At 32.2% G+C, this 27,231-nt stretch overlaps 3 protein-coding genes and 1 long non-coding RNA gene across 7 annotated transcripts; 3 read left to right on the forward strand and 1 right to left on the reverse strand.

The window, feature by feature from the left end:
• Window positions 1-84: 84 nt before the first annotated feature.
• LOC128176172 (uncharacterized) lies at window positions 85-4,198 on the reverse strand. Its single transcript, XM_052842291.1, has 5 exons — window positions 4,085-4,198; window positions 2,966-3,642; window positions 2,641-2,793; window positions 2,321-2,463; window positions 85-1,739 (listed from the first exon to the last, which is right to left on the reverse strand). Exons 2-5 carry the CDS (start codon window positions 3,597-3,599, stop codon window positions 1,620-1,622), a joined length of 1,050 nt encoding a protein of 349 aa, XP_052698251.1. The 5' UTR covers window positions 3,600-3,642; window positions 4,085-4,198; the 3' UTR covers window positions 85-1,619.
• Window positions 4,199-4,264: 66 nt separating this feature from the next.
• LOC128176203 (Golgi SNAP receptor complex member 2-like) lies at window positions 4,265-6,275 on the forward strand. Of its 2 annotated transcripts, none has more exons than XM_052842350.1 (3): window positions 4,265-4,296; window positions 4,492-4,776; window positions 5,885-6,275. In XM_052842350.1, the coding sequence occupies exons 1-3, from the start codon at window positions 4,280-4,282 to the stop codon at window positions 6,249-6,251; spliced, it is 669 nt and encodes a 222-aa protein (XP_052698310.1). In that variant the 5' UTR covers window positions 4,265-4,279; the 3' UTR covers window positions 6,252-6,275. The 2 variants fall into 2 exon arrangements, with proteins under 2 accessions (XP_052698310.1, XP_052698320.1); XM_052842360.1 differs by having other exon boundaries at window positions 4,267-4,398.
• A 2,943-nt stretch (window positions 6,276-9,218) lies between these two features.
• LOC128162197 (coiled-coil domain-containing protein 13-like) lies at window positions 9,219-17,896 on the forward strand. Of its 3 annotated transcripts, none has more exons than XM_052825386.1 (18): window positions 9,219-9,378; window positions 9,512-9,735; window positions 10,558-10,629; window positions 11,849-11,945; window positions 12,084-12,226; window positions 12,464-12,535; window positions 12,689-12,808; window positions 12,975-13,079; window positions 13,316-13,489; window positions 13,651-13,727; window positions 14,243-14,342; window positions 15,140-15,346; window positions 15,622-15,830; window positions 16,084-16,251; window positions 16,543-16,668; window positions 16,953-17,086; window positions 17,207-17,330; window positions 17,500-17,896. In XM_052825386.1, exons 2-18 carry the CDS (start codon window positions 9,553-9,555, stop codon window positions 17,663-17,665), a joined length of 2,277 nt encoding a protein of 758 aa, XP_052681346.1. In that variant the 5' UTR covers window positions 9,219-9,378; window positions 9,512-9,552; the 3' UTR covers window positions 17,666-17,896. The 3 variants fall into 3 exon arrangements, with proteins under 3 accessions (XP_052681346.1, XP_052681341.1, XP_052681350.1); XM_052825381.1 differs by lacking the exon at window positions 14,243-14,342 and adding an exon at window positions 14,774-14,873; XM_052825390.1 differs by lacking the exon at window positions 14,243-14,342 and adding an exon at window positions 14,774-14,873 and having other exon boundaries at window positions 12,692-12,808.
• Window positions 17,897-23,301: 5,405 nt separating this feature from the next.
• Window positions 23,302-24,072, forward strand: LOC128173199 (uncharacterized). The gene is made up of 3 exons (XR_008242446.1): window positions 23,302-23,397; window positions 23,630-23,746; window positions 23,978-24,072. It is a non-coding gene; the product is annotated as an uncharacterized LOC128173199 (long non-coding RNA).
• The last annotated feature ends 3,159 nt before the right edge of the window (window positions 24,073-27,231 follow it).

A 27,231-nucleotide genomic window follows, 5' to 3' on the forward strand; every position in this document is an offset into this window, starting at 1 on the left:
TTTTTAAAGTACCGTACTCATTGACAATTGTTTTAATTATGACTTGATATTCAACATTTTTTTCACAAACAAAAAAATAATGTATACTAAGTAAGTCTTTTATTTCAAGATGTGTGAAAAAAAAAATCAAAATGTCTAAAAATGCTGCTAATGCAATACATGTATTGATTTCATCAATATGAGCATTATAACAAATACAACATGTATAATATACAAATTACACAGTAAACAGCAGATGTTACCCTTAATCTTAACAATACACCATAACTTGAAAATATACCAAAAATATATTATGTCACCAAAAAAATACATAAAAAATTGAGCCTTGTAAAATCTTGCGAGTCTATAATCAAATGTGCAGGATACTAATATAAAACATCACACGTCGTGTATCACAGCAAAAGTGGGCTAATACTTAGTGTTGTATAATGATTAAAACCACATTGAATGTACATGTTTAAAAAGCAAACATTATATAAGTGTAATTATCACAACCAAAATTGTTTATATGGTAGAAGATTTGGGAATGCTTACATATAAAAGTCACAATTATTTATAGTCAATAAAAACATCTCATATTTGACTCTTTGATATTAAAGGAAAGGCAAAAAAGAAGCACTGACAAAAAAATAAAGGGTATAATACATGTATTATTGCATAAATGTATGTACTACATATGATTATGAAAAGCACCGGTTAATTTATCTTTCCACATATATTCATCGATCACAAATGATTCATGTGTGGATCAAGCAAGGGGGAGGGTTAAATTCAAATTTATTAATTCACATAGTAAAACTATCAAAAATGGTCTAAATTTGGATCCCTCCCCCCTCCCCTTACCCTTAACAAACAAAATCATTACTCGGTGCACACCCCATCCCTCCCCCACTTGAAAACTTCAAAAATCCTACACCTGTGCATATATAAAAATCAGATAAAAGAAATGGCAGCATCATTATAGACTGTAATTAGATCCGTTTTAACAAGAGCTTGGACTTTGAGCAGTACGTGACAATCTCCGATTTGACAAAGGCGTGGTCTATTCATGGTTAGCTGTCCAGTCATTGGCTAATAAATATGAATATATTGAACACAATGACACTCGCTGGACTTCACCCAGAGAAGTATATTTCGCTGAAACAGTGTCAATTTCACACAGCAGAGCAGATCTTGGCAAACAACTTTCCGGTTTTGACAGTCTATGAATATTAATCAGCTTCTCTTAGCAATTTAGAAGCAGGTCAATGTTTGACAGCTTGTTTTGATGAGCAAACTAGATATCAACATCCCACAGAAAGTCCATTAGCTCTTGTTAAAACTGTTCTAGGTTATTGTAAATCATATCTTAATTGACAAGCTTCATTATTACCTTATACATGCACTGTACAAAATCCACTGCAACAACATGTATCCTTGCTAAGATATTGCATTCCATTTCAATGAACATTTGATTTGGTTAAGGTTGTCTTTTAGATTTAAAAGAGCATAAAATTATTTCAACAGTAATTCATAAAAAAGTTTTATGTCATATCATTGTAATATGCAAAATCATAACATGAATGACATCCATCATATTTTAAGGCACCGATGTGATATAAATGGACTGATTAATGGAGCTACATAACCACACAGACTTTGGACTTTTTCTCCTTCTCCTCATGTGATATTCTAGCTTCAAACATGTCTTCTTGTCTCTTTAGTCTTTCCTCCAATATCTGTATCTTTTTCTGGTGTTTCTGAATTAAGAAAAACATGAGTAATTTTTTTCTTAAAATTGTGATTATATATGTAGTTTGATTTTAGATATTTATTTTCTCTTTCTCTTATCAGGTTCAATATTATATAGATTAATATATACTGTAAAAAATACAAATGTATAAAGCTTATGTAAATTATCCATAACTAAACCACTTTCAGGTACTTTAAGATGCTTTCCCGCAAATGACGTTTGGGGGTTGTTGGAATTGCCATGTCTTTATAAGCAAGTTTAATGCTATGAATTTCAATAAATAATCTTTAATGACATTAGACAGTATATTCATAGTGGGTGCCATGCAGATGCCGTCATATTTAGCCTGCAGCCTTATATGCTACAAAAAGAGTATGGAAATGTAATAGGATGGGAGAAATAATGACGGACCAGGGAGGGATTTGAACCTGGGCCCTCTGAATCTGTAGTCGGGTGCTCTACAAACTGAGCTAACTGGTGCTTGTATTCAAACCAGCTTGACCATCACATTCATTGATCTTTGCATTGAAGAACACCCCACTCTCTTCCCTTGGCAGGAATTAACCGTCACATATTACCGGTACTTACTTGAACCGACCACTCCTGGACTTCTGCCACACCCAGTTTCTGCACCCCTCCATCCCTTCTCAGGAAAACCCCATGGGGAGAGTGGTACAGTCTATCTATGTCTCCAGTGCCATGGACAATTATTTCTATGACCTTGTGATTCTCTGAAATTAAAAGCATGGATCCTTATCTTTACTCTAGCTGAAATAATCTTGCTGTCTTTGGAAAACACAATAGGAGAATCTTGGTCACAATTTTGCGCACATCTTTCACAATACTTAATAATTATTTTATTCCATCCATTCCCCAGAGAGAAATTGTAAATAAATAAAACAGTTTACCTTTAGGAACTCCTACTTGAAAATATACAGGTGTGAATTTGACAGTATAGATGTTGGTAAACACAGATGGGCTAATGGCCTTTATTGCTTCATCAATATGCAGCCTCACTTCATCCTCCAAAGATTGCGGACAAAGAATTCCCTCCACATAACCTGGAATTTGATAAATCAATCAAATAAAAGATTTATAAAAGCGTTAGTTAATCTTAAATAATATTACAAAATCTTGTTGAAGAAATATGTCATATCACATCATGAACCAGACACATTAATTAGTTTTCACAGTCCATTTCCCTAGCTGGCTTTTCGTTTAAATTTGACTTACCATCGTCATTGACTCCAATGTACAGTGTCCCTTCTTCCCCACTATTTAAAAATGCACACACATATTTTGAAACATGCTTCTTCATTACATTCTTTATATATTCTCCACCTCCCTTTTTAAATTCTTTGTTTCTTGTTTCGTTCCCAAGTTGCTCCCCTTCTAAATAAATTCCATGCACTGGATCCTTAGTTTTCTTTGAATTCTGAAAACCATTACTTAAAGGAGCACTAAATAAATTTTCCTCTTGATATGAGTTTTGGTAGTCAATATCCTCTCCACCTTTGTGTTTTGGCTTCTTCCGTGATTTCTTTTTCCGTACAGTCTCAGTTTTGTACCCTGATGCCAGTGACTGAGAAACTGCACAAATAGAGGTGTAATTGAATCTTGTTCGACGCCTTGAATCCCAAGATTTTAGTTGATCAAGAACATATTCTGCCTGATGTTCCTCATGGCAATTGACATAAGCGTACCAGGAATCTTTTCCATGGTTGGTGTGTATGAAGATGTCATTGGGAGCAATGTCTATTCCCAGGTAATGGACAAACAAATTGTAAATGTTATCTTTGAGGTTCTTCAAGCCGATATCACTGCGCAAATTGTCTAGGTAAATCACCCTAGGGTTAATTACATCCATAACGTCAATCTTCTACCATATCACTCTTTTTTCATACCAATATCTGGAGTAAATAGCAAATTCAAAACATATAAATCGGATAGGACATGTTGGTGTAATTGTGTAATTTTTACTTTTAATTAATAATTTTTACACTATTCATTGGCATGTCTTGCTCTTGTAATTATAAATACATGTATATGTCATGTACTTGTCTGTCCTGAACTCTGAATTAAAAATAAATGATCTTTATCTGTATCTGTTGTTTCATATATGGAGGGGGAGAGGGTCTATTACTTATTCTAAACTTCAAGCGATCAGATTTTCAGATTTGGTGCAAATGAAAAAATAGTAAAGTCTTAATTTTTATTTTAGAAGATATTGATTTTTAATGAACGTTAAATAACTATATTGTACAATTATTTTTAATTTTCACAAAGAATCGATGACATATTGTCTATGAGATTTAATCCATATTTTGAACAATCTCATAATTCAAGAAATACCTTTTATAAATGTTTGAATGTCATTTACTCTATGTGTAGTGTGCTGTTGGCAGTAAGGTAAACAAGGAAGTTCAATATAAACATAACAGGTGCGCGGTGAATGCATTTCTATGTTTACGTTAGCTTTGTTTTATAATACTAAAAAAAATAATAATGATAAAAAGGGTTAAGACACAAAATATGTGATTCTCGACTATGATAACGAATACCGTGTAAGTATCATAATATTAAAATGATTTTGATAATTACGAAATATCTTACGGACAATTTAAGGAAAATCTACCAGAGCGGAAGTGAATTTTGGACTGACAGCTGTAAGATTTGACATCATTTGTTTTTTGACACGTATGTTTTGTTCGTTGGAATTATAGGTTAAGATTGATTCTTTATTTCATTTTACTGATCAGAATTAGTTCCATGGAGTCATTATACACAAACACAAACAAGCTTATCCAAGAAGTGCAGGGAGATTTAGGGAAACTAGCCAAGAATACCGACAAAGATGGAATTCACTTGTTTGAGAATGAAATTCAAGCCAAGATTGACATCATAGTCAGCAACTGTGAGCGACTTACGATTCTAGTCAACAAGGAACAACCTACCAGGAGGGCAAGTGCCAAATTACGAGTTGATCAGCTGAAATATGATTGTCAACATATCCAGGCCGGGCTCAGACAGCTGCAACAAAAAAGGTGTCAAGATAGTTGTTTTCACTCTAAAATATAACACGAGAAACAGTCAGGACTGATTGTTAAATGTTAAAGAGGAAACTGTGTTAGATAAAGTTAGTTAATTATGATACGAATGAACTTTAGTTTTTATATTGCATGTTTTAAAGGTGGTTAAGTATTTTTACAAATATTTATAATGTTAAATGTTTATAGCTTTAAAAACAGTATGAATTACATGTAGATTTGTGCAGGCAGTCAGCATTCAAATTAAATGCTAAGCCAGCCTTTAAAAATGTTGGTTTTGAATTGCCTCCTGTTGGTAGACTAGACCCAGGAGAGGGAGAGGGATTTTTTTTTCAAACTTGAAGTTGAACTAATTACAAATTCATTATTTAGTAAAAAAAAAAAAACATATATATATAAAAAAATCTCCGTATAGAAAAAAGTTCTTTATTTTTTGCTAATGACATTTTATCAGCAGGGAGTATTTCAATGAGGCGAGAGGCAATTGCAAACAAACCAGAGACATAAATAACAGAGATTAGCAACTGATTGAAATCTTGCGGTCCCTATTGTAAAGTGTTCCCAGTTTAAATCAGTATATCTTTCTAAAAAACAATTATATCGACATATAAACAGTTAAAGCCTATTACCAAAACATTCAAAATATTTATTTATATTTTTATGAGTTTATGCCATATAAACAATATTAAAAGAGGAGTTTTAGGAGGCAGTTGGCTACCCGTCGTCCGAGATTTCGCAGATGTTTTATAGCTGGCCAATATATTTTCTATATATTTATCTTATTTTTCAATTTTTTGTTTCCAAAATGTCTAAAACCTATGCACACTTTTCATTAAAACAATATATTTTTGGTTTAAGATCATTAATATCTCTGTTAACTAAAATGTAGTTCTCAAAGTAAGGTTGGTCCCGTACCATTTTTTAACAACAAAACACGCTAATGGCGGAGTTGCTAATTTCTGTTATTTATGTCTCTGAAACAAACAATATATAGTTTTATTTTGGCCCTTTTACATCTGTAAACTTTAATGTAGCAAATTAGCAATTTAACAATGGGTATGTATTAAGTCTCATCTTGATTTTACTTTTATTTTCATTTTATCAGATATATGCTGGAGAAGCAGGAACAAGACCGTGAGGAACTAATGTCAAGAACATTTGCCGCCAATGACCAAGACACAGCCATCCAAATAGACCATGCTGTACAGCATCATGACAGAATGGCATTCTCCAACAGAGAGGTGGACAACATGATTTTGTCAGGGCACAGTGTTCTTGAGAACTTGAAGTCCCAGCGCTTAACACTTAAAGGGGCACAAAGAAAAATACTAGATTTAGCCAACACCCTGGGATTGTCAAATACAGTTATGAGACTCATTGAAAGGAGAACTTACCAAGATAAATTCATTTTGTATGGAGGAATGATTGTGACGTTAATTATCATGTTTCTCCTATGGAAATATTTTTCATAAATAAAAATTTTTTAGTCAGTGTTACTATTTATTTCTGTCTTTTAAGTGACTTAAACATTTTGTATGACAAAATTGTATAAGTGTGTCAAAATAAAAAATTATGTAGATTGTTTTTTTAGATGTCGTATTTAATTGTATGTCGATTATTTAATGGCTATCTTTCTTAGAAAAGTGAATGAATAATATTTTCTGTGTTTTTTTTACTTGTTTAGCTTTAAAAATTTTTTAGATATTAAATGACAGTAAATTTCAGTAATTTAACATATAAAATATATGATGTTCAGAAATTGAGTGAAAAGTATCTGCAGTAAGGCCAAAAAAAATTGCTTACTGCACGGTACTATCTCATGTTAAGTTTTTTAAAATATATAATGGAAGGGAGACTTTTAATATTGTGTGATTTATCTCAGCTTTATTCATTGTAATTTTTTGTTTGAAAAGGGCAATAATTTCTTTTAAAACTTTAAAAATAAAACTATTTCCCTTCCAGTATATCAGCTGTAACATTGATGCCTGAGTCAATTCAATTGAAATCAGACATCCTTTGATTTTCTCACTTAAATTGTTAGTACACTGTCAAGGTGTTTTTAAAGCAAATCTTGAATAAATAAAAATTTACCATTGAATGGAAAGGTTTGATTAAGATCTTACAATCAAATTCAGATGTGAAAAACATATGAATTCTAATCTTTAAATGGGAACTATATGCTACATATACTTTGGAAAATACAACAATGAACATTTATTTTAAGAAATGATTATATATCTAATCTGTTTACAATATATAAAACATTCTCTTTGATTCATTATGTATGGAAGGGAATTACCGCCAAAATTCTATGTATATTGCTTTTATTCTTATTATGCTTACTTCTTTATTCTTCAGTACATTTACACTTCCATGTGACTTTATTGTTTTCATATTCATGCTTATATAATTTCAATTTGATTCTCTTTGATTCTTTATTGTTTGCTTATTTCTATGTTGCAATATTCTCTTCTTATTCGTGTAAATTCTTTCTTCTATCTCTGTTACAAACGTGAATTCAAACACGCAAACCATAAGGCACTATGAATAAAGACGAATACAAGTTGCATGAATTTAATGCTGCATTATGACGCCAGGCGGCAGTGTGTGCGCTACAATTGCTGCTCCCAAAGATTTATTAAAACGAAACTAAGAAATGGCATATAGTCAACTTTTAACAAGCCATGATATACACAGACTCAAAAAGATACTGGTTTTTTTTGTATACATATACAATGCCTCCGCGCGGTTCTAAAAAAAATCATAGGGGGGGGGGGGGGGGGGGTCTCAGAGATAATTTTGTATTGATTATTTCATTGGTTAATTAAATAAATGTGAATTTTCCATTGGGGGTGGATCTGATCTCATTATAGATCCGCAATGCAATGTACCGTGTATATATGCAGTATAACAAATTATTTGCAAATTATTTGCATGAACGGTTAATTTTTTGAAGAGGAACATGTCATACATTGTAAGTACTTGTCGGCAGGACTTTATTTTCATTTGAATTTAAAGAGGTGGGTGGTGCACGGTTCTGTCAAGAGGTACCCGTGGAACATGTGAATGAAATAGAAATAAAATAAACCAAATTTAAAGATGTTTTTGAAAAACAATAAAAGGACGGGGGTACGAAATGCTTAGAAGTAGCTTTTCCTGTGCTCTAGTTCGTGTGAAAATTATCACTTGCATGAATCACTATGTATCTCTCGTTAGGCTACAGTATTGTGTATCCCTGATTAAATGCGATGAATTAATATCCGCGTGAAATTCCGGGTTAAAAAATTAAAACTACAGGTTTTAAAATCTCACTTATTTTTCTAAAAGTTTTGAACTTGTGATATGAAAAAAAAGTTTGGTGCATGCGATTTTATATTCTTGCGATTCGGGACAGAACGGGGGAATCGCAGAAGTAAATATACGTATACGCAGTAAAATTAACGAATCTAAAGTATCAGTGACTTAATTACACCATGAGTAAACGAAAACAAACCAGGCAAAGAGATTAAAATACGGTATGTGATATGACTGTTTATATGTTTTTGGTTTAAAATCTAAATCAAATCTGAATAAAAATATTTATGTAAAGTTCTAAATAGAATATTTTTTTCTTCCAAAATACAAAACATAAATATTGTATGCTTCTTATTTACACAAATTTTCGAAGTGATAAAAATGTGTATGTATCATTCACAGCCATGCTTATTGTAGGTTTGTTTATTTTGATATAAATCATGAACATGAAGAAGAGAATGTTGCAACATAGCATTAAGCAAAGAATGAAGGATCAAAAAGAATCAAAGTGAAATTGGATAAGCATGAATATGAAAACAATAAAGTGACATGCAAGTGTAAATGTACTGAAGAATAAAGAAGTAAGCATAATGATAATAAAAGCAAAATACATTGAAATTTGGCGGTAATTCCCTTCCATAATTATGTACAGAACTGATTGAAATCGTTTAAAATACCTTTAATTATAAACACAAGTGTGCATTGATTGTATTCGTGGGTCTTTGTTATCAGGATTGTTCACATTGATTTCAATCATTTTCAATCAAAGGCGCTTATTTCTGAGAAGTAAAAACAATGTCACAAATTAAAAGATCTCAAATAGACAAAAAAAATTTACTTTAAAATGGCATGGGGCATTTTAAATTACTTCTAAAGCATGAATTGCATTCATAATTCTTCCAGGGCATTCACATTGATCAAACATACCACAAAATTGAACTTTTATAAAAAGGGGGGGGTACATTTTAAAATACTATAAAAACGTGAAGATTTGAAAAAAAATACTATGATTGCTATACATATTGTGTATCATTTTTAAATAGAAATTTGATTTAAAATTAGATGTTTGTTTTCATGACTTTCAAGATGTTAAATATATTATTTAAAAAAATAGATTTTAAATTTCCCGCATTGTTTTAGAGATGAAATTGACCAATCACAAATCGATGATCAAGTCGGTGCGATTCTAAACATGCCATTCCCTTGTTTCCGTTTTGTTGCTACCTACGCGAAAAGAGACAGCTGACTGATCTATTGGAATTAATACTTATTGTCTCACAAATATCTCATCGTATGGTTCAAATGGTAAGTATTCTCATATACTTTTGAGGAAAATTGTTCATGTTTTAAACTATTGATTACTTTCCAAATATAAGGAAGATGACCATTAAGTTAGAGACTATGCGCGTTCGAATTTTCTCGTTTTGTTATTCTACAGATTGCTACAGACGCGCTTTTTCTATGATTGGTCTCTGAAATATGGCCACAGAAGCCGCAAGTGAAACACTTAAGCAGCAGTTTTTACTGTTACAAGAACAGCAACAACAAAAATTACTTAGACGGAAACAAAGAAAGGAAGAAAAGGCCAAGGAGAAATCGAGTCTCACCAGTAGAACTAGTTCATCCATAGCCTTTGGTGTCGAAGACAATTTGGAACTCAAGGTATCTAAGAGCTAGATTATTTCATTTTCAAATCGTAGTAAGGAGTCTTGTCTTTGACGTCACGTGATTATAATACAGTAACAGATGGATACACTCACTGGATGAATGCTGATCAAACTTAATATCTCAATACCATATAAGAATACTGTGGTTTCATCATTATTCATTGAACAACAATTTTCGTGGATTTTTTTATTAAGTTGATTCATGAAATTAAGTGTTCATTGAAATGCAATTTCTATAAACATTTGGTATTGATAGGGTCATTTTTTACAAATTTACCGATCCTTGAAACTGTGATTTTCACTTTATCCACAAAAATTGATACCATTGAATATCAATGAAACCACAGTAGACTGAATCTAATACATTTTAGAAGGATGTAGGCTATTTTTCAAAATTTTATGACAGTCCTTCATAATTTATGTTTGTAAGTTCGGTCACTTAGGGCAGCTAGTTTAAAACACAATATTTGTGTGCTTCATAATTGCAACACAAAACTTAACAGGGTGTTACACTTGAATATTATAATTAAAAACCAACAATGACCATCCAAAGTTTGCACTGAATATTCAGGAAATATTTTTTGCTTAAACAGTGAGTCAAATTGATTTGCAGCTTAGATAAATATTTTATGAATTTTAATGCAATCAGAAAACAAAATGGTAAAACAGGCTTTGAATATTAGTTGTATTATTATTCATTTACATGTATGTTGATATTGCCCTATAGTATGAAGTAGGAGGTAGAGTCAGCACCCCAAAAATTATACATGTACTTGACTAATACCAGTTATATAAGTTTGAAACACTTCATTTACAGTTAGCTGATCCAGTTCCTAAATCTTCTTTCGTCTCAGAGGAACTTGTGAATCATCTCAACGACCAAATCAGAGTAAGGAAGCATTTTTAACAGGGTTGGCAAAAAAGTGGGAAATACTCATATTTCCCAGGACGGTGGGAAATACTGGTAATTCCCGGGAATTACTGGTATTTCCCGGGAAATACTGGGAAATAAAGTACAACTACATATTATAGTACTTCATACTTAAGACATTAGTCTTAATTAAATCTGTAGGGATGTAGACAATAGTACACCTTGTCAGCAATGACATTTTATAATGGTCTTTGATTTTAACAAGTTTTGACTGGTCAGTAATGCATTGGTTATCTCTTATGAATACTCAAAACATGGTTCATTCATATACCATTGTAATTTGTTTTTAAGGCTTTAATCAGGTATAGGTGCATCTACACAGTTATCATAAACATGATATCAAAGGTTCCATTTTCTGGTTATTTGGTGAATATGAAAATGGGGCAAGAAAATTGTGAAAAATAAAGTGTGACTGTGTCACTACCTCAGTATGCAACACACCTAAGAAGAAGCCAATTAGCCCCACTCATAGTATATATCTCCCCAAAACAGGAGCACAAAACTGTCAAGTGTAATTATTTATTAAAACAACATGTGTGATTATTGAATTTTTACTTGCAACACCTACACTAATTATAACAGTTTATTTTGTGCTTTAAATTATAAATCTGTAAAACACAAAACTTGAAGTTAAAAAAAACTGAACTAAAATTTGTACATTAGCAGCTATAGAAATCTTTTGGAATAGGTGATCTGGTGAATTTAAGATTTATAAACTGACATTGAAATGGGGAAATATAATATAAAATTGGTTTTTGATGCTTACTGTTAATATCTTTTATCATAAACATAAGTTTTACATTGAACAAACTAAAGAAATAAAGATTATAAATTTGTATTTCCCAGTATTTCCCAGTATTTCCCAGTTTAGTGGAAAACAGTAGTATTTACCGGGACGGGAAATACCTGTATTTACCACCGGTAATTCCCAGCACTGGTATTTCCCGGCCAACCCTGATTTTTAAATACCGGTACATAAATTACAATGGATGTAAAATCAGTGTTTTAATATGTTGCATCCTTTCATATAAATCAAATTAAAAATACCAGTGCACTACTTACAGTTTATTAACATGTGATACATTTCCTTAACCATGTTAGCTGACACATGAATCAAATTAATTTATTAGAAGTTAAAACTTATAGTTTATATCATTAAATCTTTTCACTTTCATAGGAACTTAAAGATGAAAATGCAAGAGTGTACAAACTTCTCAGTGAAAAAGACTTTGAAGTTCGTCAAATTAAGAAGAAGCATGAAGATCAAGCAAGAGGTAATTTAGTTGATAGAATAATAATACAGGTTCATTCAATATTTTTTCTGTAATCATTTCATCCAAAGTGGGTTGTAATTTAGTCTTTCAGCATTATGAAGTTTGTACTTGTAATTAACGCACATTTTCTTGCTATAGTTGCAGGAGCTGTGACTAATGAAACAGCAGCTACAAAAATTGTAGAATTATCAAAAAAAGTTCGTGATCTGAATGCCGAACTAGAATCTGAAAGAACAAAAGCCAGGCAATATGGCAAAAAATGCATTGATCTACAAACTCAGGTATAAACTAAATTCAGGGTCAAATTGTTTGTTTTCGTTGACTTAACATGAATCAGGTAGGGAGAGGGAGATCCCCAAGAACAAAGAAGTTAAAAGAAATTATTTTCTAATACATGTTAAATAAAAACATTATATCCTGTGTCACATCTTGATATACTTTCAGCTCATAACAGACACTTGTAAGTACCAGTATTATAGAGAAGAGAATTGCAATGATTTTGAATGTGTATATTTCAGATCAATAAGATTCCTGAGGATACCCGATCAATGATGAGCTCAGCCACAAGTCGGTCCACTTTAGATGAAAAGGTAATCATTATTCTAATAAATTGAAATAATGTTAGAGTAGACTCTACAATTTATCATCAGTTTAAACTCTTCATAACTTAAAGCATGGTGCATTGTCACGGTAAATTCAAATCAGTTTTAATCAAAGATGTTTTGTTGTTTGTGTGTTTGTAGCAGGATGACTATGTGGATGTTAAATCTTTACAAGACAAACTAAAGTATGCTGAGAACAAAATGGCTGAATACAGAAACCAAACTTCCTTACTAAAACAAGAACTTAAAATGGTTCACAAGGTATGTGTTATAGTTTTATCAAATAAATGTTTGTACATTGATTTTTTAGCTGGTATACTAGAATTGATAGATAAGGGGAATAACTCTATGATCAGTTATAAAAATAGTTCCCTTTCAGCTATTGTGCTGTAATGATACAGTGACTGTTCATGACAATTATTTGTAGGTGCTCAGTCAGGAGGTCGGAGAAAATGTCAATATTCAGTCCATTCTAAACAACCAGACCAACTGGAAAGGACGGGCTCAACAAATCATGATGCTCCAGAAAAAGGCAAGTCATCCTGATCATGACTATACTCTTTTTTTGGTTATTTTATACATGCTCTGATCTAACGCTTTTGTTTTAAAAGTTGTTCAGATTAGTTTATCTGGAATTAATGGAAATTTTATTAATTATTTAAACTTTATATCTAAAATGATAATGGAAAACATGAGAAAATGTTCAATGTATATCGAAGCCTGATCATGAGGATAAATGGACAACGAATATTGTGTAATTATTGACAGGTTGATGAATTGAAGTCGGAGATTGCGGTAAAGAAGCCACAGAAAGAGAAGGAGTATGATTTAGAGGCGGAAATGTTGGGTACCGGGAATAGCTCCGCGCGACAGAGAACTGCTGTTGAGAAGCACCGCGAACAGCTCAGGAAGATCGAGAAAGAACGGAAAGAATCTCAAGAGGTGTGCAAATGACAACAGACTTAATAGATTAGTATAAACTTCATAAACAAAGTTTTGTAATGTTTTGAAAAATAAGTTATGGCATTACTCAGGTTAAAAAGTACTTTTTAAATGTTTTGAACCCCTTTTAAAGAAACACTATACCTCTTTTGTATTTTTAGAAAGCTGCAAATGAGCTCAAAGCATTAGAAGAAGATCATGCTGCTTTAAAGAAAAAGCTTGATGCAGCCAAAACTAGGTAAAATGTGTATACATATACGTATACATACAGATATACATGCTCTCTAATACTATACAGCTGCAGGGTTTGGTCCAATTTGGCAGTTGATATCAAATTACAAAAGCAGAATATGACAATTTATTTTATGGCAATGTATGCTCTTTTGTTGGAAAGTTTTAAAATAGTACATATCAGCCACAAACGTTCATGTCGTAACTCTCTCTCTCTCTCTCTCTCTCTCTCTCTCTCTCTCTCTCTCTCTCTCTCTGTACCAAATTGCCAAAGCAAATGTCAACAAAATTAAGGTCATGTATGCTTGTTTATTGGAAAAATTTTAAATTGCCAGAATAAATGACCAGTTTATTGCTGTTATCGTTGAAATAAACCCCTCACTTTCTTTTCTAATGAATGTTTGTAAAACATCTGATGCAAAATATGCTATTCATTGATAATATATATTACATACGTTTACAAGCAAATCCTAATAAGAGTTAAAAAAAGAAGATCAATCATATTTAAATTGACATTTTCAGAAATCAAATAATATCTAGTGAAATGCAGGCACTGAAGGGTCACATGAAAGTTTTACTTGACAAGGGTGCCCATGATGATGAATTGATTGAGGCTCTAATGGTATCCACAGATCAATGTTTATCTGTGTGTCTTTATAAGCAGCTCTAATGTTATATGTATAGCTTGTTTGGTATTGATAGTTTCATTTTACATATGTCTCACTACTCACAGGCTTTTTTGGCAATAAATTTCCGTTTTTGTAAGCATCAATAACTTGTAAAACAGTGCAGCTTAATTTCAATTGAGATATTGCTTCACTCAATAATATTCAATGGACATTGATAAAATCCCTTAGAATTCAGATTTGAATGAACTTTGGGATAAATTAACTGTCAGATGTTCTGTTAATGCAATCTATATGTAGTGAAATAAATTATAACATTGAGTAAATGTATAGCAGCTTAATTTATCAGCATGGACATGCAAGCCATTTGTTTTAACTGCTTTATCCAGTGTTTAATTCTTTTGTGTTCTGAATGTGTTGTTTGCAGAAATAGTGTGCTAGCAAACCAAAACAAAGGCTTCAAAGAGCAAATGAAGACGCTGATTGACAAAGGGCGCCATGACGATGAGCTCATTGAGGCTTTAATGGTAGTTACCATAGTAACACATACAGAGTGCTAACACAAGGCTTTTTTCTGTGCCAAATGAATGTTTATTTAAATTCATTAATAAAGTAAATGCTATTTACATGTATTTGTTAAATGTTAAAAAAAAATTATATAAACAAAATAGTTATTTCAATTTCATTATATTTGCACACTTAATTAATAGACGCGATAGCTGTAATATGTGATATTAAGGATAAGAAATTAATTAAATTAATTAAATTTTCTTGCTGTTTTTTTTTTATAAAGAAACAACAAAGTCACTTACAGCAGCTACTTGAGCAGACAGCAAACCAACAGAAAGAAACCTCGAATAAATCTCAGCAGGAACTCAAACAGATGTCCATGAAGACTCAACAGGACAATAATGTGGTGGAACAGCTAAAGTCTATTGTAGCTGAGAAGGAGGCCAAAGTTCACAGACTCGAAGATGAAATTCAGCAACTCAAACTCAATGTCAGTGTACATTTTAGCCCTATTTTGAACTTTTTGATGCATTACTTCATAGCAATTATGTAAACAGTGAAAACGTATACAAATCTTGAACTAATGGAAGTATCTTGAATGGAGGTTGTGAGAGAAGGTTAATGTCGGCTAGATTTAGATTGGCTTGTTATATGGATTGATACTTCTCAGTACAGTCTTTCACAATTCATGTTAATAAGATATTGTGTAATTAATAAAATACCTACCGGTATATCACATATTATGTCTCTTCTTTACTTTTTCAGCATCTACAGAGGGCCCAGTTAGAGTCTGCCAATATGCTCTTTCAGCCAGGAAGCCAAAGGCCTCCTTCCTCTGCACTGAATTCTCAAAGAGACTCCCGTCCATCTTCATCCGCTCATCCAGCCCTCAATGAAATCCGTCCAGAAACTGCAGGAAGTGGAGACATCCAGCTGGACTTCCAACTGGATCCAAACACTCCATCAGCCTCCAGGTACTGACCCAGATCATATTCCTTTGATCATATTAAAAAAAATTCATCACTATAGGTAAAAAAAAATCATACTTTTGATAAAGCTTCAGCATTCATTACATTCTGGTTACTTTTATTGCTTTCGTAAGTTTAGTTTTGTTACTGCATGTATTGTATTGAATTTTTTTTAAATAATTGATCCAAAGTGGATTCTGACAAAGGTTCAGGAACTACATGTAGGATTCAGCAATCACATTTAAGTCTCTGTTCACAGGATGAGTGATCGGCCTCCTGTGATCAACAGTGCCCTGGACAGGTGCCCCTCTGTAACCAGTACTGTGGATACTGCTCGTGCACCATCAAGGAAAGCAGACAACAATACACAAGAGGCAGTGAGGGGGGCGTCCAGGTCAGGGGCTGTCAGGACCCCTTCATTTCATGTGTAAGTCAGCAAGAACTCTATTCAGATCTATCAGTACCACAAATGGGTTGGGGTTTTTTAAACATTAAGATAAGAATTATCTTTATTCCTGCATATCATGTTTTCACAATTTTTAGGTTATAATAACAATGAATGTAATTAATAGATTTTCCAAGAAAAAATATAAACTCACAAAAAATTTCTTTATTGAACTGTGCTTTTTGTTCTTTTTCCATAGAATCAATGTAGAAAAGAAAGTTTTTTTCATTGTTTTTTTTTAATAATTAATGCTGGGTTTTTTTCATTCTCCAGAAATAATATAGACAAGCAGGCATTGGCAGAACTTCAGTCTCAGTGTCAGGAATATAGGACTCTGTACCAGGTAGCTCAGGTGGAGAGGGACAAGTTCTCAGAACTCGTGCGAGTTCTTCAAAGCAGGTACCTATTGTCTGACAAACAGTAAAAACAGCAATCATGAATTGGTACACTTTCTGATATTTTAGTTTAATTCCCTTTTTATTAAAATTGTTAAACATGTAGTACATGCTTATTGGATGTAACAATTTACAGTTATAAAGAATCAAAATAACTTGCCCCCAGTGCAAATTATAACCATGTGCCACTGTAGGAGAAAATGATTTTAAAATATAGTATGATTTTTAAAGTTTTGGTTATCTAAGTGGTAAATTAAGCAAGATTTTAAATGTTGCCATTGTTTGAAGATGTGAAGAGGATTCTAAAAAGTATTTGGAGTGCCAAAATGAACTAGTTCAACAAAGACGTAAAAATGCATTGCTTGAAAAACAGGCAGGGAAAAATAAGATTGAGAATGGACCTACCAGTAAAGGAGGGAGTGGTAAGAAGAATCAAGTTTTAGATATTCATTAATGTCTCCTGATTTTTAATTCAGTGAATAGTCTTAAATTTTTCTCTACAATATCAAATATATTTATTGAGTAATCAATAATTTTTTTAGCTGCAGTAGGGAAGAAACGAGTTCTCGGAGGCCGAGCTGGTAGTATGACAAATGTCTCGGCCAGTTTTTCAGCAGGTCTGACTGAAGAGAATGATCATGAGGATTATGAAGAGGTCAAAACGAAGTAAGATATTCTCTGTTTCCCAGTGATCTGAGACACTTTATGATAACCAGCATCTTTTGAATTATATTTTGAAATTAGAACTGAATATGTGAATCTTGATTGATAACGTACCAGAATCGATACAAATTAAACCGAATACCAGATTACCTGATTTCTTTCCTTCTTTTAGTTTGGAAATTCAAATGGACGAAAATGAGGCCTTGAAAGCTGCTCTACAGAGCACACTGAAGGCAAAGGAGGAAGATCTTAGATTGTTTGGTGAGATGATGGAAGAAACCAAGACAGTGTTTCTCCAGGCACTGAGGCAATACAAACAAAACGCTCAAGGAACGTAGGGGTGGGACAGCCTTGTTTAATTGTTATTGTTGTTAATGAACCTTTATGTACATTTGAGATTGTGCTCAAGTTTCAGTCACATGTATGCAAACTGCAAGTCATTTATGTATCTTAATTATTTCTCATATTTGATTATCTTGTATGAATGTTCAAGGTATAGATAGCACAAGATAGGAGTTTGCTATATGAAGTACATCCAAACTACTTCATGAATAAATAGAGAAATTATTTTTCTGTCTTCATTTTTAAATACCTTTAAGAAATACCATGAGAAATATTATCAGAGGTCCAAAAACAACTTTTTCAATTACCAGTACCGGTATATAGGAAATGACTGGGGTTTTTTTTAAAATAAAATTTCTTTGTGAGATTAATGTGGTCAGAATATTTTGTGAAAAATGGTGATATATAATAATATTTAAATATTTATAAAATAATGATTAATTTACATACAGTGTACTGTGAAGATTATTATACCGTATTTCCATACACCTTACATCGAATCAACGTAATAATATCTAATCTTTTTTGCCATATTGCAGGCTCATTTGCGACTAAAAGGCCTTATCGTTGCTTGAAATGAGCTTTGCTCTAGTTTATTTCGAAGGATCAATTTTTAGAGGGTACGTCATGTGTCCTATATAACTGCATGGTAATAGCTTTTTTCTCTGAAAAAAATCTGGTGAATATTGATATAGCATTCTATATTTAGAGGTCGCGTCATCAAGCTAACACTGATGTGAGGATCACGTGACCTGGTGTGCACATTGTTGATATAGTGCAGAATCATAGAGGATAAATGTTTTAATTAAACACAGTTTTCAACAGACGGGTGATAATAAGATAATATTGACAGGGATCATTACATATTGCATTTTTATATGTGTGTATAGTCATTGTTTTTAAACATTTCTTTAAATGGGGCCACGAATATAACCGTTATTGCTAATTTTGAAAATAATTCTCGAGAACGTATATATAGGTTAAATTGCATGGCATTACTAGATCAGGTAATAACACCGGTTATGTTATTTAATTATCTGCTATTGTCGTCACCTTCATACGCACGTGAAGAAAGAAATTTACAGTTTTGTTTTCTCTCTTCTAATCTTTCATTGCATTTTATGTAATTGAATGTTCGCGCGTGGTTGTTGTCGATCAGCGCATTGCTCAGAAGGAGTAGCCGATGCTTTTATGTACAAGGTTACTACAGCTCCGCATGTGTATGAAAGTCTGACGTCAGATTGATACAAACAGTTGAATGATTTATTGTTCTTTCAATTAGTTCACGTATTTTGCAGTCTAATTCCTGCGAAGGACCTCGATAGACAAATATAATACGTGTGTACATGTATTTCAGATTTTTAACATCTGTTATTCTCGAAATATATATATTATTATTTTTGATAAAAAAAAACCCACCGACACTCTTTATAACTTTTATTGTGAAAGAAAATTTAGTTACACTGATTGAATACACTTGTCGTACGCGTTTCTTTAAGTACAATGCCACGTACAACCTCTCGATACAGTTTACAATGAATATATTGGTTTTAAAATCATTAACATTAAAAATGAAAGTTGTTTTGAGTGCAGATATTAGAATAAATTTCGTCTTATGCTTTGGGTATAATGTCGAGTTCATTAGAGCAAAGAGCAGGTAATCACGTTACAGTTCTCGAGCACACGTGATCTCCGAGCACTCGCAAACAAGTTGTTGCACTATTGGGCTACACATTGAATTTATACCTAATTATAAATAATATGAAGATGTTAACGATTAAACGGAATATTTTTTGCGATATTTATCTAAGTGTACATAAGAACGTGAAAGAGGACATGTCGTATAATTACATTTTTACTCTGTATTTCTATAAACTTGAGCAAATAGCAAATATTAAAATTTAAGGCGATTCAACTTCTGTTCTTAACCTTAGGGCCCAAAATGTAGAAAACATTTGGAAATAAACTGTATTTTCATAAATGATCAAATGCATTTACATATATAAATAAAATACAAATATATTAATATTCTATCTTTTTTCACGGCAAATAATAATGACTATCTTCATTCTATATCTGACACAGTATTAAACTTACCCTGCATTTGGGCGAAACAAGATTGAATGCAACATGTTGCTAAAATTGTAATAAATGTCTGCTTAAAGCTGAGCAAAGAAAACCAGGTCTTTTCTTATAAATGCGTAACACAGGTCGTGTATTTTTTATGACGGCTTCAAATGTACAAAGAATGGTATAATTAAGGTCTTCCAGTCTAAAGGAGAACTTAACAGGTGATGTTTGGTCAAGATATTTTTGTACATTATTGATTTAAATTTCGCGTAGACAACTTACTCTGTACAAGAATATGCAGCGTTATTTCTTTTTGTAACATGCGTAAATTTTCTTATTGCTATTTTTTTAAAACCATATAAGGCATGGAATCGAAATGTCCCGATTCGTGTTGTGGATCTTACAGATTATCAATCAAACGGATACGCTGACACCCTAATAAATGAAGCAGTAACAAGAGGCATATGGGCCACATCGCTTATCTGAGTATCAATAAGCATGATAAAATCAGCTTAATGGAGTCATAATACAAAATATCTGGGCAATGTAGTTTAATACATGTATATTTTGTATCAATAAAAATCCATTGTCACTTTGATGTTTTTATGTTTATAATCATATATAATATAATATCATATAACAGGATGATTTTATAGTCATATCACATGTTGGGCATTGCAGTTCTCAACAAGATCCTAAACAATTGTTTATATATGGGATATAAACCTACATCAAACTCTGGACCCTTTGTGAGGCTCAAGAATCGCTCATGGATCAAAGTCTAAACAATTTTGAAAATCAGCAATATGTCAAAATGATTGCATATAAGTAAAACCATATATTATACCATTTCAGTTTTCGTGAATTAAAATGTTTTTCTTTGTAAAATTGAATCCCCAATGTGGCCCCACCCTACTTCTCAAGATTTTAATTTTAACGAATTTGAATCTACACCACCTAAGGTTGCTTTCACCAAAGTTACAGTTTTTCTAGGCAAATAGTTTTTTTTAAAGATTTTTCTCTATATAGTTATATGTAAAAACTCAACCCCCCATAGTGACCCCACCGACCTCTAGGGATCATGATTCGAACAAACTTGAAAATAACTTACCTGATGATGCTTCCACACAAATTTAAGCTTAATGACTGATTAGTTTCTGAGAAGAAGATTTATAGAGATTTACCACACGCTCATGATTTTTACTTTAGGTGAGCTAAACACCATACTAGATTTTTTTAAATTTGCACAAACAAATATATGTACATACAGTGTATATATATTTTGAACCAGAGGTTACTTGAAATCAAAGCATTAGTAGAGACACGATATGTAACAAAGACACACACACATGCATGCGGTGTGTGTGCGTCAAATGACTGAATATTCGATGCCAGTTTTTTAATTTCATTTTTAGCACATGCGCAAAAGCATTTCGACAGTAAGCAGTCATTACAGAGCTCTAGCAGCTGACAGTTGGCTGAAAATTAATGCTACAATACCGACTCCGCCCCTGAATACAAAGTAAAACAATGCAGACATTATGATTAAAGCAAAAACAAAAAATTTCTAAAAATTTAATTTGTCACTGACCCCTCTCGTCCTCTAATATGCATGCATCGTTTCCAAATTAAAATTATAATTTTTTTATGAGTTGGGGCTTTTAAAAATATAAAAATCAAACAATTTACGAAATAAGTTAATTACCTATTGTCACGATAACATGCATTATACATTACCTTTTTTTCAACATATATTTTTTATTAATCATTATTGAAATAATAGAATACCAAATTAATTTTTCTGTCTTTTCAACTTTTTTGTTTTGATTTATTAGTAAACAAAATCAGGCATTCTTTATCTATATAAATACATAACATTTACATGTCTGGCCAATGAATAAAACTATTTTCCCCTTGGCAACCAGATTTATCTACTTATATATTAAGATGGTCTGTTCTCATTTTGGCCAGTCCAGCTGTACACTTTATCGGCCTTGTACATCAAATTCATTTGATGCGTAATCAACCGGTCCCAAATCCTTAAACGATGTTTTAAGTTCTATTAAAGGTGTATTAGGTTACACTGTCCCAGCAAAACTGTCGTATATCGACCCTGTGTTAAAATGGAAGTATATCTTGCACCCTAACGATAAGAGTACATGTGAATTCATGCAGTTATATTAAGAATGACATTGAACCAAGCACCTGTCGATTAGCCTTGATTTCAGCTGAATTAATTTTATTCAGAACCATGATGAATAGTTCCCGGCCTTGACAAGGTGTCTTTTGGACACAGTGTCTATCATCATCAACATATTTAATTATTATTTAATTATCGTCTGAATCGCTGATTTTGTAACAAAAAATGTAGATAGTATAAACTGTCAAAACATTGTCATTAACAATTTCAATGTACAAGCCATTTTTATTAGTTTGGAGTTTTTCATATCACTTTAAGACAGATATTGATCATTTGAATTAAACAATTTTCCTCTTTATTCGAAACAATTAATCTGCTATTTCCGCCGTACCTGAATATAGTTATCTTTGACGATATGACGATATCTTCTGGCTGTTAACCCACAATATCTTGATCATGTGAAAAAAAACACCATAATTTCAAACTAAAGATAATATTGTAAATTAAAATATAGGAGCACAAATTACTTATTTGAACATTACACCACAGCAATATTTAAAAAATACATGTATGGCCAAATAAAATTTAGCTTTACGGTTAAATTTGGGTTAACAGATAGTGCACTTACAGTTCCGGCAAACTATTTGGCAATTAAGAGCACATGAATAATTTAGAGACTTTAATACACCCTTATTTACACAATTCCCAACACTGCATAACATTTTTGACGTATGTCAATTCACTTGCTGACAAAATACTTTTAAACGTCAAAATTTTGTATAACGGTGCAAATTTACAGCACAGCGATATTATGTTGGCTATCGCAAATTCATAAATTCGAATAATATGTAGCTTCATGTATTAACCTTATTTATCTATATAAATGCCCCCATCAACCGATCTTTCTTGTACGCCCAACATGATATCGATAAATATTTCCTCCCGTTTACAAATAAAAATAAAAGTTCAGACGTTTAGCACCCCCAACCCCCATCCCACCCCCTGTCGTTTACAATTATAATTATATGAAGTAACATTCGTATATCTAAATAACAAGATACAAATTTATGAAACAATCAGAATCAAGTTATATTAATTAATTTACCATTTTTTCTTAAGCAAACATATGAGATGGATGATGTTAGAAACCTCTAACGATGAAACATGCCAGTAAAAATGTATGTCCCGGTCCCAGAGTTAAACCTACACAACCTATATGAAATCGTGCAGTTGAGTGATTAAAAGAGGTTTATTTTTTAAGTTAATTAACAATCAATGTTTAATTATTTATAATGATATTATGTAGTAAATCATAAAGACATGTCTGACATGACACCATAAGGAAATGCCGTCTCTTTTGGTTGGTTAATGGACGATCCTTGTCTCCTATATAAGATTTGAGCGTCTTTGGTGGTATAGTCCTACGATACAGAGCAGACACTAACAGCAGCATGGCCAAGTTACTGATAGCTCTCACACTCATTCTTTGCTTGGTTGCCATGGCGTCCATGGTTTCCGGTAAGATTGCTAAAGAAAACTGTTTCTTTTACATTTTTTTCCATTACTAGACTGTAGGTACATCTAACAATCTTCACTTCATAACAACTGTTCCTTTAACTATTTATTTCATCATATGCTACTAAACTGATTTTTCTTTTAAATTAAAATGTATGTTATTAAACTATATTTAGTATTATGATACTTTGAGTCAACCTGATTTCTTGTTGATCTAATAATTGGTTAATTTCAGCTTCCTATGGTTACCACAAGAAGAAATGTTACAACCTGTGTCACGTGCCCTCTCACTGTCATCCGTGGCAGTACTGTGATTATGTCCTCGGACTGTGGGGTTATTGCTGTGACAAATGTAAGCGTTTACTAAAACTATATACTAAGGGTAAATGAACAATATACTCACAATATTTCATATCATCGACTCTTTGGTTGCCATTAATTGCTGCTCTAAGATAATAATATGATTGGCTCTATAAACTGTTAGCTAATTACTATAATCAATTAACGTTTTTAAAATGTCTCTTTTTCTTATTACAGTTTTTTTGCTATGTATTTTTTACACATTCTTCCACTTTTTTTTCAGATCGCAAATATTGAGATTACTACTTATAGATTTTGGGAGTGGTTGTTTTTGGGAATAAATTATACATCAAGCATAAGTTCTTTACGTTTTTCTTCACGGCATTAATGCATTTATTGTTTTTATTTTTAAAAAAAACGAATTTTTTTCATTTTTTTTTAATAAAAATGATTTCACGAAAGAGTGATTCAAATCAAATCAGAAGGCAAAGACCTGATTGTGGCTTTATGAAAATGAAATAAAAACAAACCTACAAAATAAACACAGTCTATTTTATTACACTTTCATGTTAAATACTGGTATCTGATTGGTTAAGACACAGTTTAAATCCGTTCTAATACCCTAAGCGTAAGCAACTCACTTGGCAACGGGTAACACAACAAATTATAACATGCGTGTAAATTATGCGCGTATGGTTTGCCATAGAATTCACGTCATTTCTATACAAAAGCAGTAAAGTTTTCTTTAAAATTAAGACATTCAGTATATTAAAATAATAGTGCCTGTTTGGGAGGGTTGCAAATGACACTAAAAAAAACAACATTGTCAACCTCCGCTTCGCGTAACATTAAAATACACATGATTGAAAAGACGTTGACACTACTTTTTAATCTATTAAACAATATTGATTTTTTTTTCAGATCGGAGATAGTGTATACAGGGTTATTTTCGCCCCGTATTATGATCGCCCTTGTTTGGTTGCAAACGGTTTCGCCACGTCTTTAATTTGCCCAGACAAAGTTAGGATTAAAGAGATGTAATTGAACATTGGAATTTGTCTAGTCTTAAATTACCCCACTGACAACGAGGGCGAAAATAAAACGGGGACGAACATTTCCCTGCATGCAGTATTGACATTAGTAACAAGGGAGCACGTATGCGTTGCGGTGATTATTGTTTAAACATTAATTATCAGAGTTTTCCTTCACAGTATCTGGATATTTTTGGTGGCAGCATACTACGAAATATTTCTTTACAAAACACTTTATTCTTTTTTGTTGCTCCTGTGCTAAAATGCAATAACACTGTTTTCCATGTGTACAGCAACATGTATAAATATTATATTCTACATATTCAATAATATTCGTATAAATTTAAAACCAATACAAAATGAAATCGCTTTTAATTGTTTTAAAGACAATTCTTTGGATTGAAACCTAAAAATTTGCAGGAAAGAACTTTCTCAGCAAGTCGTTAAAGTGTTTGACTATTTAATTTATAAGTTTCTTCTATAGCCTACGTTGTAATTGGGGTGTTTTTACTCAGTTTTGATTACATAGGCCCAAGAAGAAGTCGAACCGAGAAAAATGACATAACCTAAAAACTAATAAAATATGATCAGAAAAGCTTTCGTAAGCTTTTGGCTCAGTAGAAGGAAAAGTTCAGCATACACACGGATTCTGTCATTTGTATTAAGTATTAAGTGATTGATTAAGTGTTAATATTTTAACGCCATAAGTATATTTCTTCGAGGCCGTGTTCTAAAAAAAACAAAGATTTCACGTATTTAAATTTTAACCTCTTTCTGTAAGGCGAAGGAACTTACACAAAACATATAAACAATATAAATTAACAATTTAATTACTCATTAAAACTTGTTGAATCCGGATGTTGTGGTTTTTGCAGCATTGTCAAATCCGGCTAAATTATTCAGGCCCTTGACATGTTTTTATTATTGCATGCTTAATAAATGTTGTACAATCCGGGTCTGTATCATTTGTAATCCCTTTATGTGATAATTAAAAGGACATGTGTCATAGTACGAGAAAGAACTGTGTTTTATAAACTGTAAGCTAATTATATTAGATAAGTTTATAAAATAAAACACATTAATTTTTTATCAAAATTAAAATACCATGTTTTGCTTACACTTTGTAAAGAACTATTGACATTTAGACGTAAATATCTTGATGATAAATACTGGTCAGCGCCAAATACTATTAAGTTTTGTGAACTCATGTCTTGTTCTAATGCTACAAACCTGAAAAATTTATGTTATTTTATTATCAAAATATACAGTTTGATATAATAGGCTGTCCTCCATTATTATATTTTTTCCTATCTTCATTGTATATATTGTATATTTAAGCTTATTTACTATTTATCTACTACTTATCTATTCATTTATACAATGTACCTCTGACTTTTGAACTGTATATAATGATTGACCTCATGTACCATTCCATGGTGTGAGCGAAATAAACTGAATTGAATTGAATTGAACTTCCCAAAATTCAATTATGTTTTGTTTTAGGACCAAAAGGCTGCATATTGAGATTGCTACCTATGCAGTGTGATTGTGTTTTGGGCACTGTTGTTTTCTATAAATTGTATGGGTATTTTAAAACATCATACACTATATAAATAGTGTCTGTTTGGGAGGGTAACAATTTTAACTGTTACCTTCTCAAACAGGTACTCTTTGTTTCATTATACTGAATGTCTTAATTTTAGAGAAAATTATACTGCTATTATATAGAAATGACTTGAATTCTACGGCGAACTGTACGCGCATAATTTACGCGCATGTAACAATTCGTTGTGTTACCCGTTGCCAAGTGTGTTGCTAACGCTGAAAGTAACAGACCGGATTGTCAACTGCGTCTAAACCAATCAGATTTCAGTATTTAACATGAAAGTATAATAAATGAATATGTCTGATTGAAAATACAACTTTTTTTACTTTTTTGATAGAGAACTTCCAAAGCAATGTGACGACCGGTTTGTGCATGTTAACATCGCTACTTCTGCTAGATGTGACACATAAATCTAACGAGAATACAAAGAGCTGATATTTAAATTTACTGAGAGATCAAACAAAGCCAGTAAATCTTATTAGGGTGTTATCCAGTCAATTGTGATGCAGCTTAACTGTACTTGACTGCACATACAGCACTCAGTTTGGCCTGACTAGCCACACACGTAGGTGGCTGTTTAACCCAGTTATTTGGTTTGTCCAAGACTCCTTACCTGGCTAGATATGAAGGTAAAATTGGTATTTGGTCTTGGATGTTAACATGGCGATGCTCTCTGCATCTATTAGATGTACTGTGTGGACATAGATCAGTATGTTATATGTGAATCTTCAAGCGGAAAACAACCTCAAAATTATTACGTTTGCATCCCTATGCACAAGACTGAGATCACGACAAAGGTCAAAGTCACCTTGAATAGAAAAAGTCTTCCTCGCTAACTAAAACTTTCTTTTAGACATAACCTTGACCCTTGACCTTTGCACCTACCGGTTTTGCATAAAG

Source organism: Crassostrea angulata, chromosome 1 (assembly GCF_025612915.1).
Source record: "Crassostrea angulata isolate pt1a10 chromosome 1, ASM2561291v2, whole genome shotgun sequence".
NCBI lineage: Eukaryota > Metazoa > Mollusca > Bivalvia > Ostreida > Ostreidae > Magallana > Magallana angulata.

Excerpts from the sequence above, each read along its gene's own strand:
- LOC128176172 (XM_052842291.1), bottom strand. The coding sequence starts at position 3,599 with ATGGATGTAATTAACCCTAGGGTGATTTACCTAGACAATTTGCGCAGT. Across the intron at positions 2,794-2,965 it reads CATTGGAGTCAATGACGATG|GTTATGTGGAGGGAATTCTT; the intron begins GTAAGTCAAATT and ends ATCAAATTCCAG. Across the intron at positions 1,740-2,320 it reads TCCAGGAGTGGTCGGTTCAA|AAACACCAGAAAAAGATACA; the intron begins GTAAGTACCGGT and ends TTCTTAATTCAG.
- LOC128176203 (XM_052842350.1), top strand. Across the intron at positions 4,777-5,884 it reads AGACAGCTGCAACAAAAAAG|ATATATGCTGGAGAAGCAGG; the intron begins GTGTCAAGATAG and ends TCATTTTATCAG.
- LOC128162197 (XM_052825386.1), top strand. The coding sequence starts at position 9,553 with ATGGCCACAGAAGCCGCAAGTGAAACACTTAAGCAGCAGTTTTTACTG. Across the intron at positions 9,736-10,557 it reads AAGACAATTTGGAACTCAAG|TTAGCTGATCCAGTTCCTAA; the intron begins GTATCTAAGAGC and ends CTTCATTTACAG. Across the intron at positions 12,536-12,688 it reads GGTCCACTTTAGATGAAAAG|CAGGATGACTATGTGGATGT; the intron begins GTAATCATTATT and ends GTGTGTTTGTAG.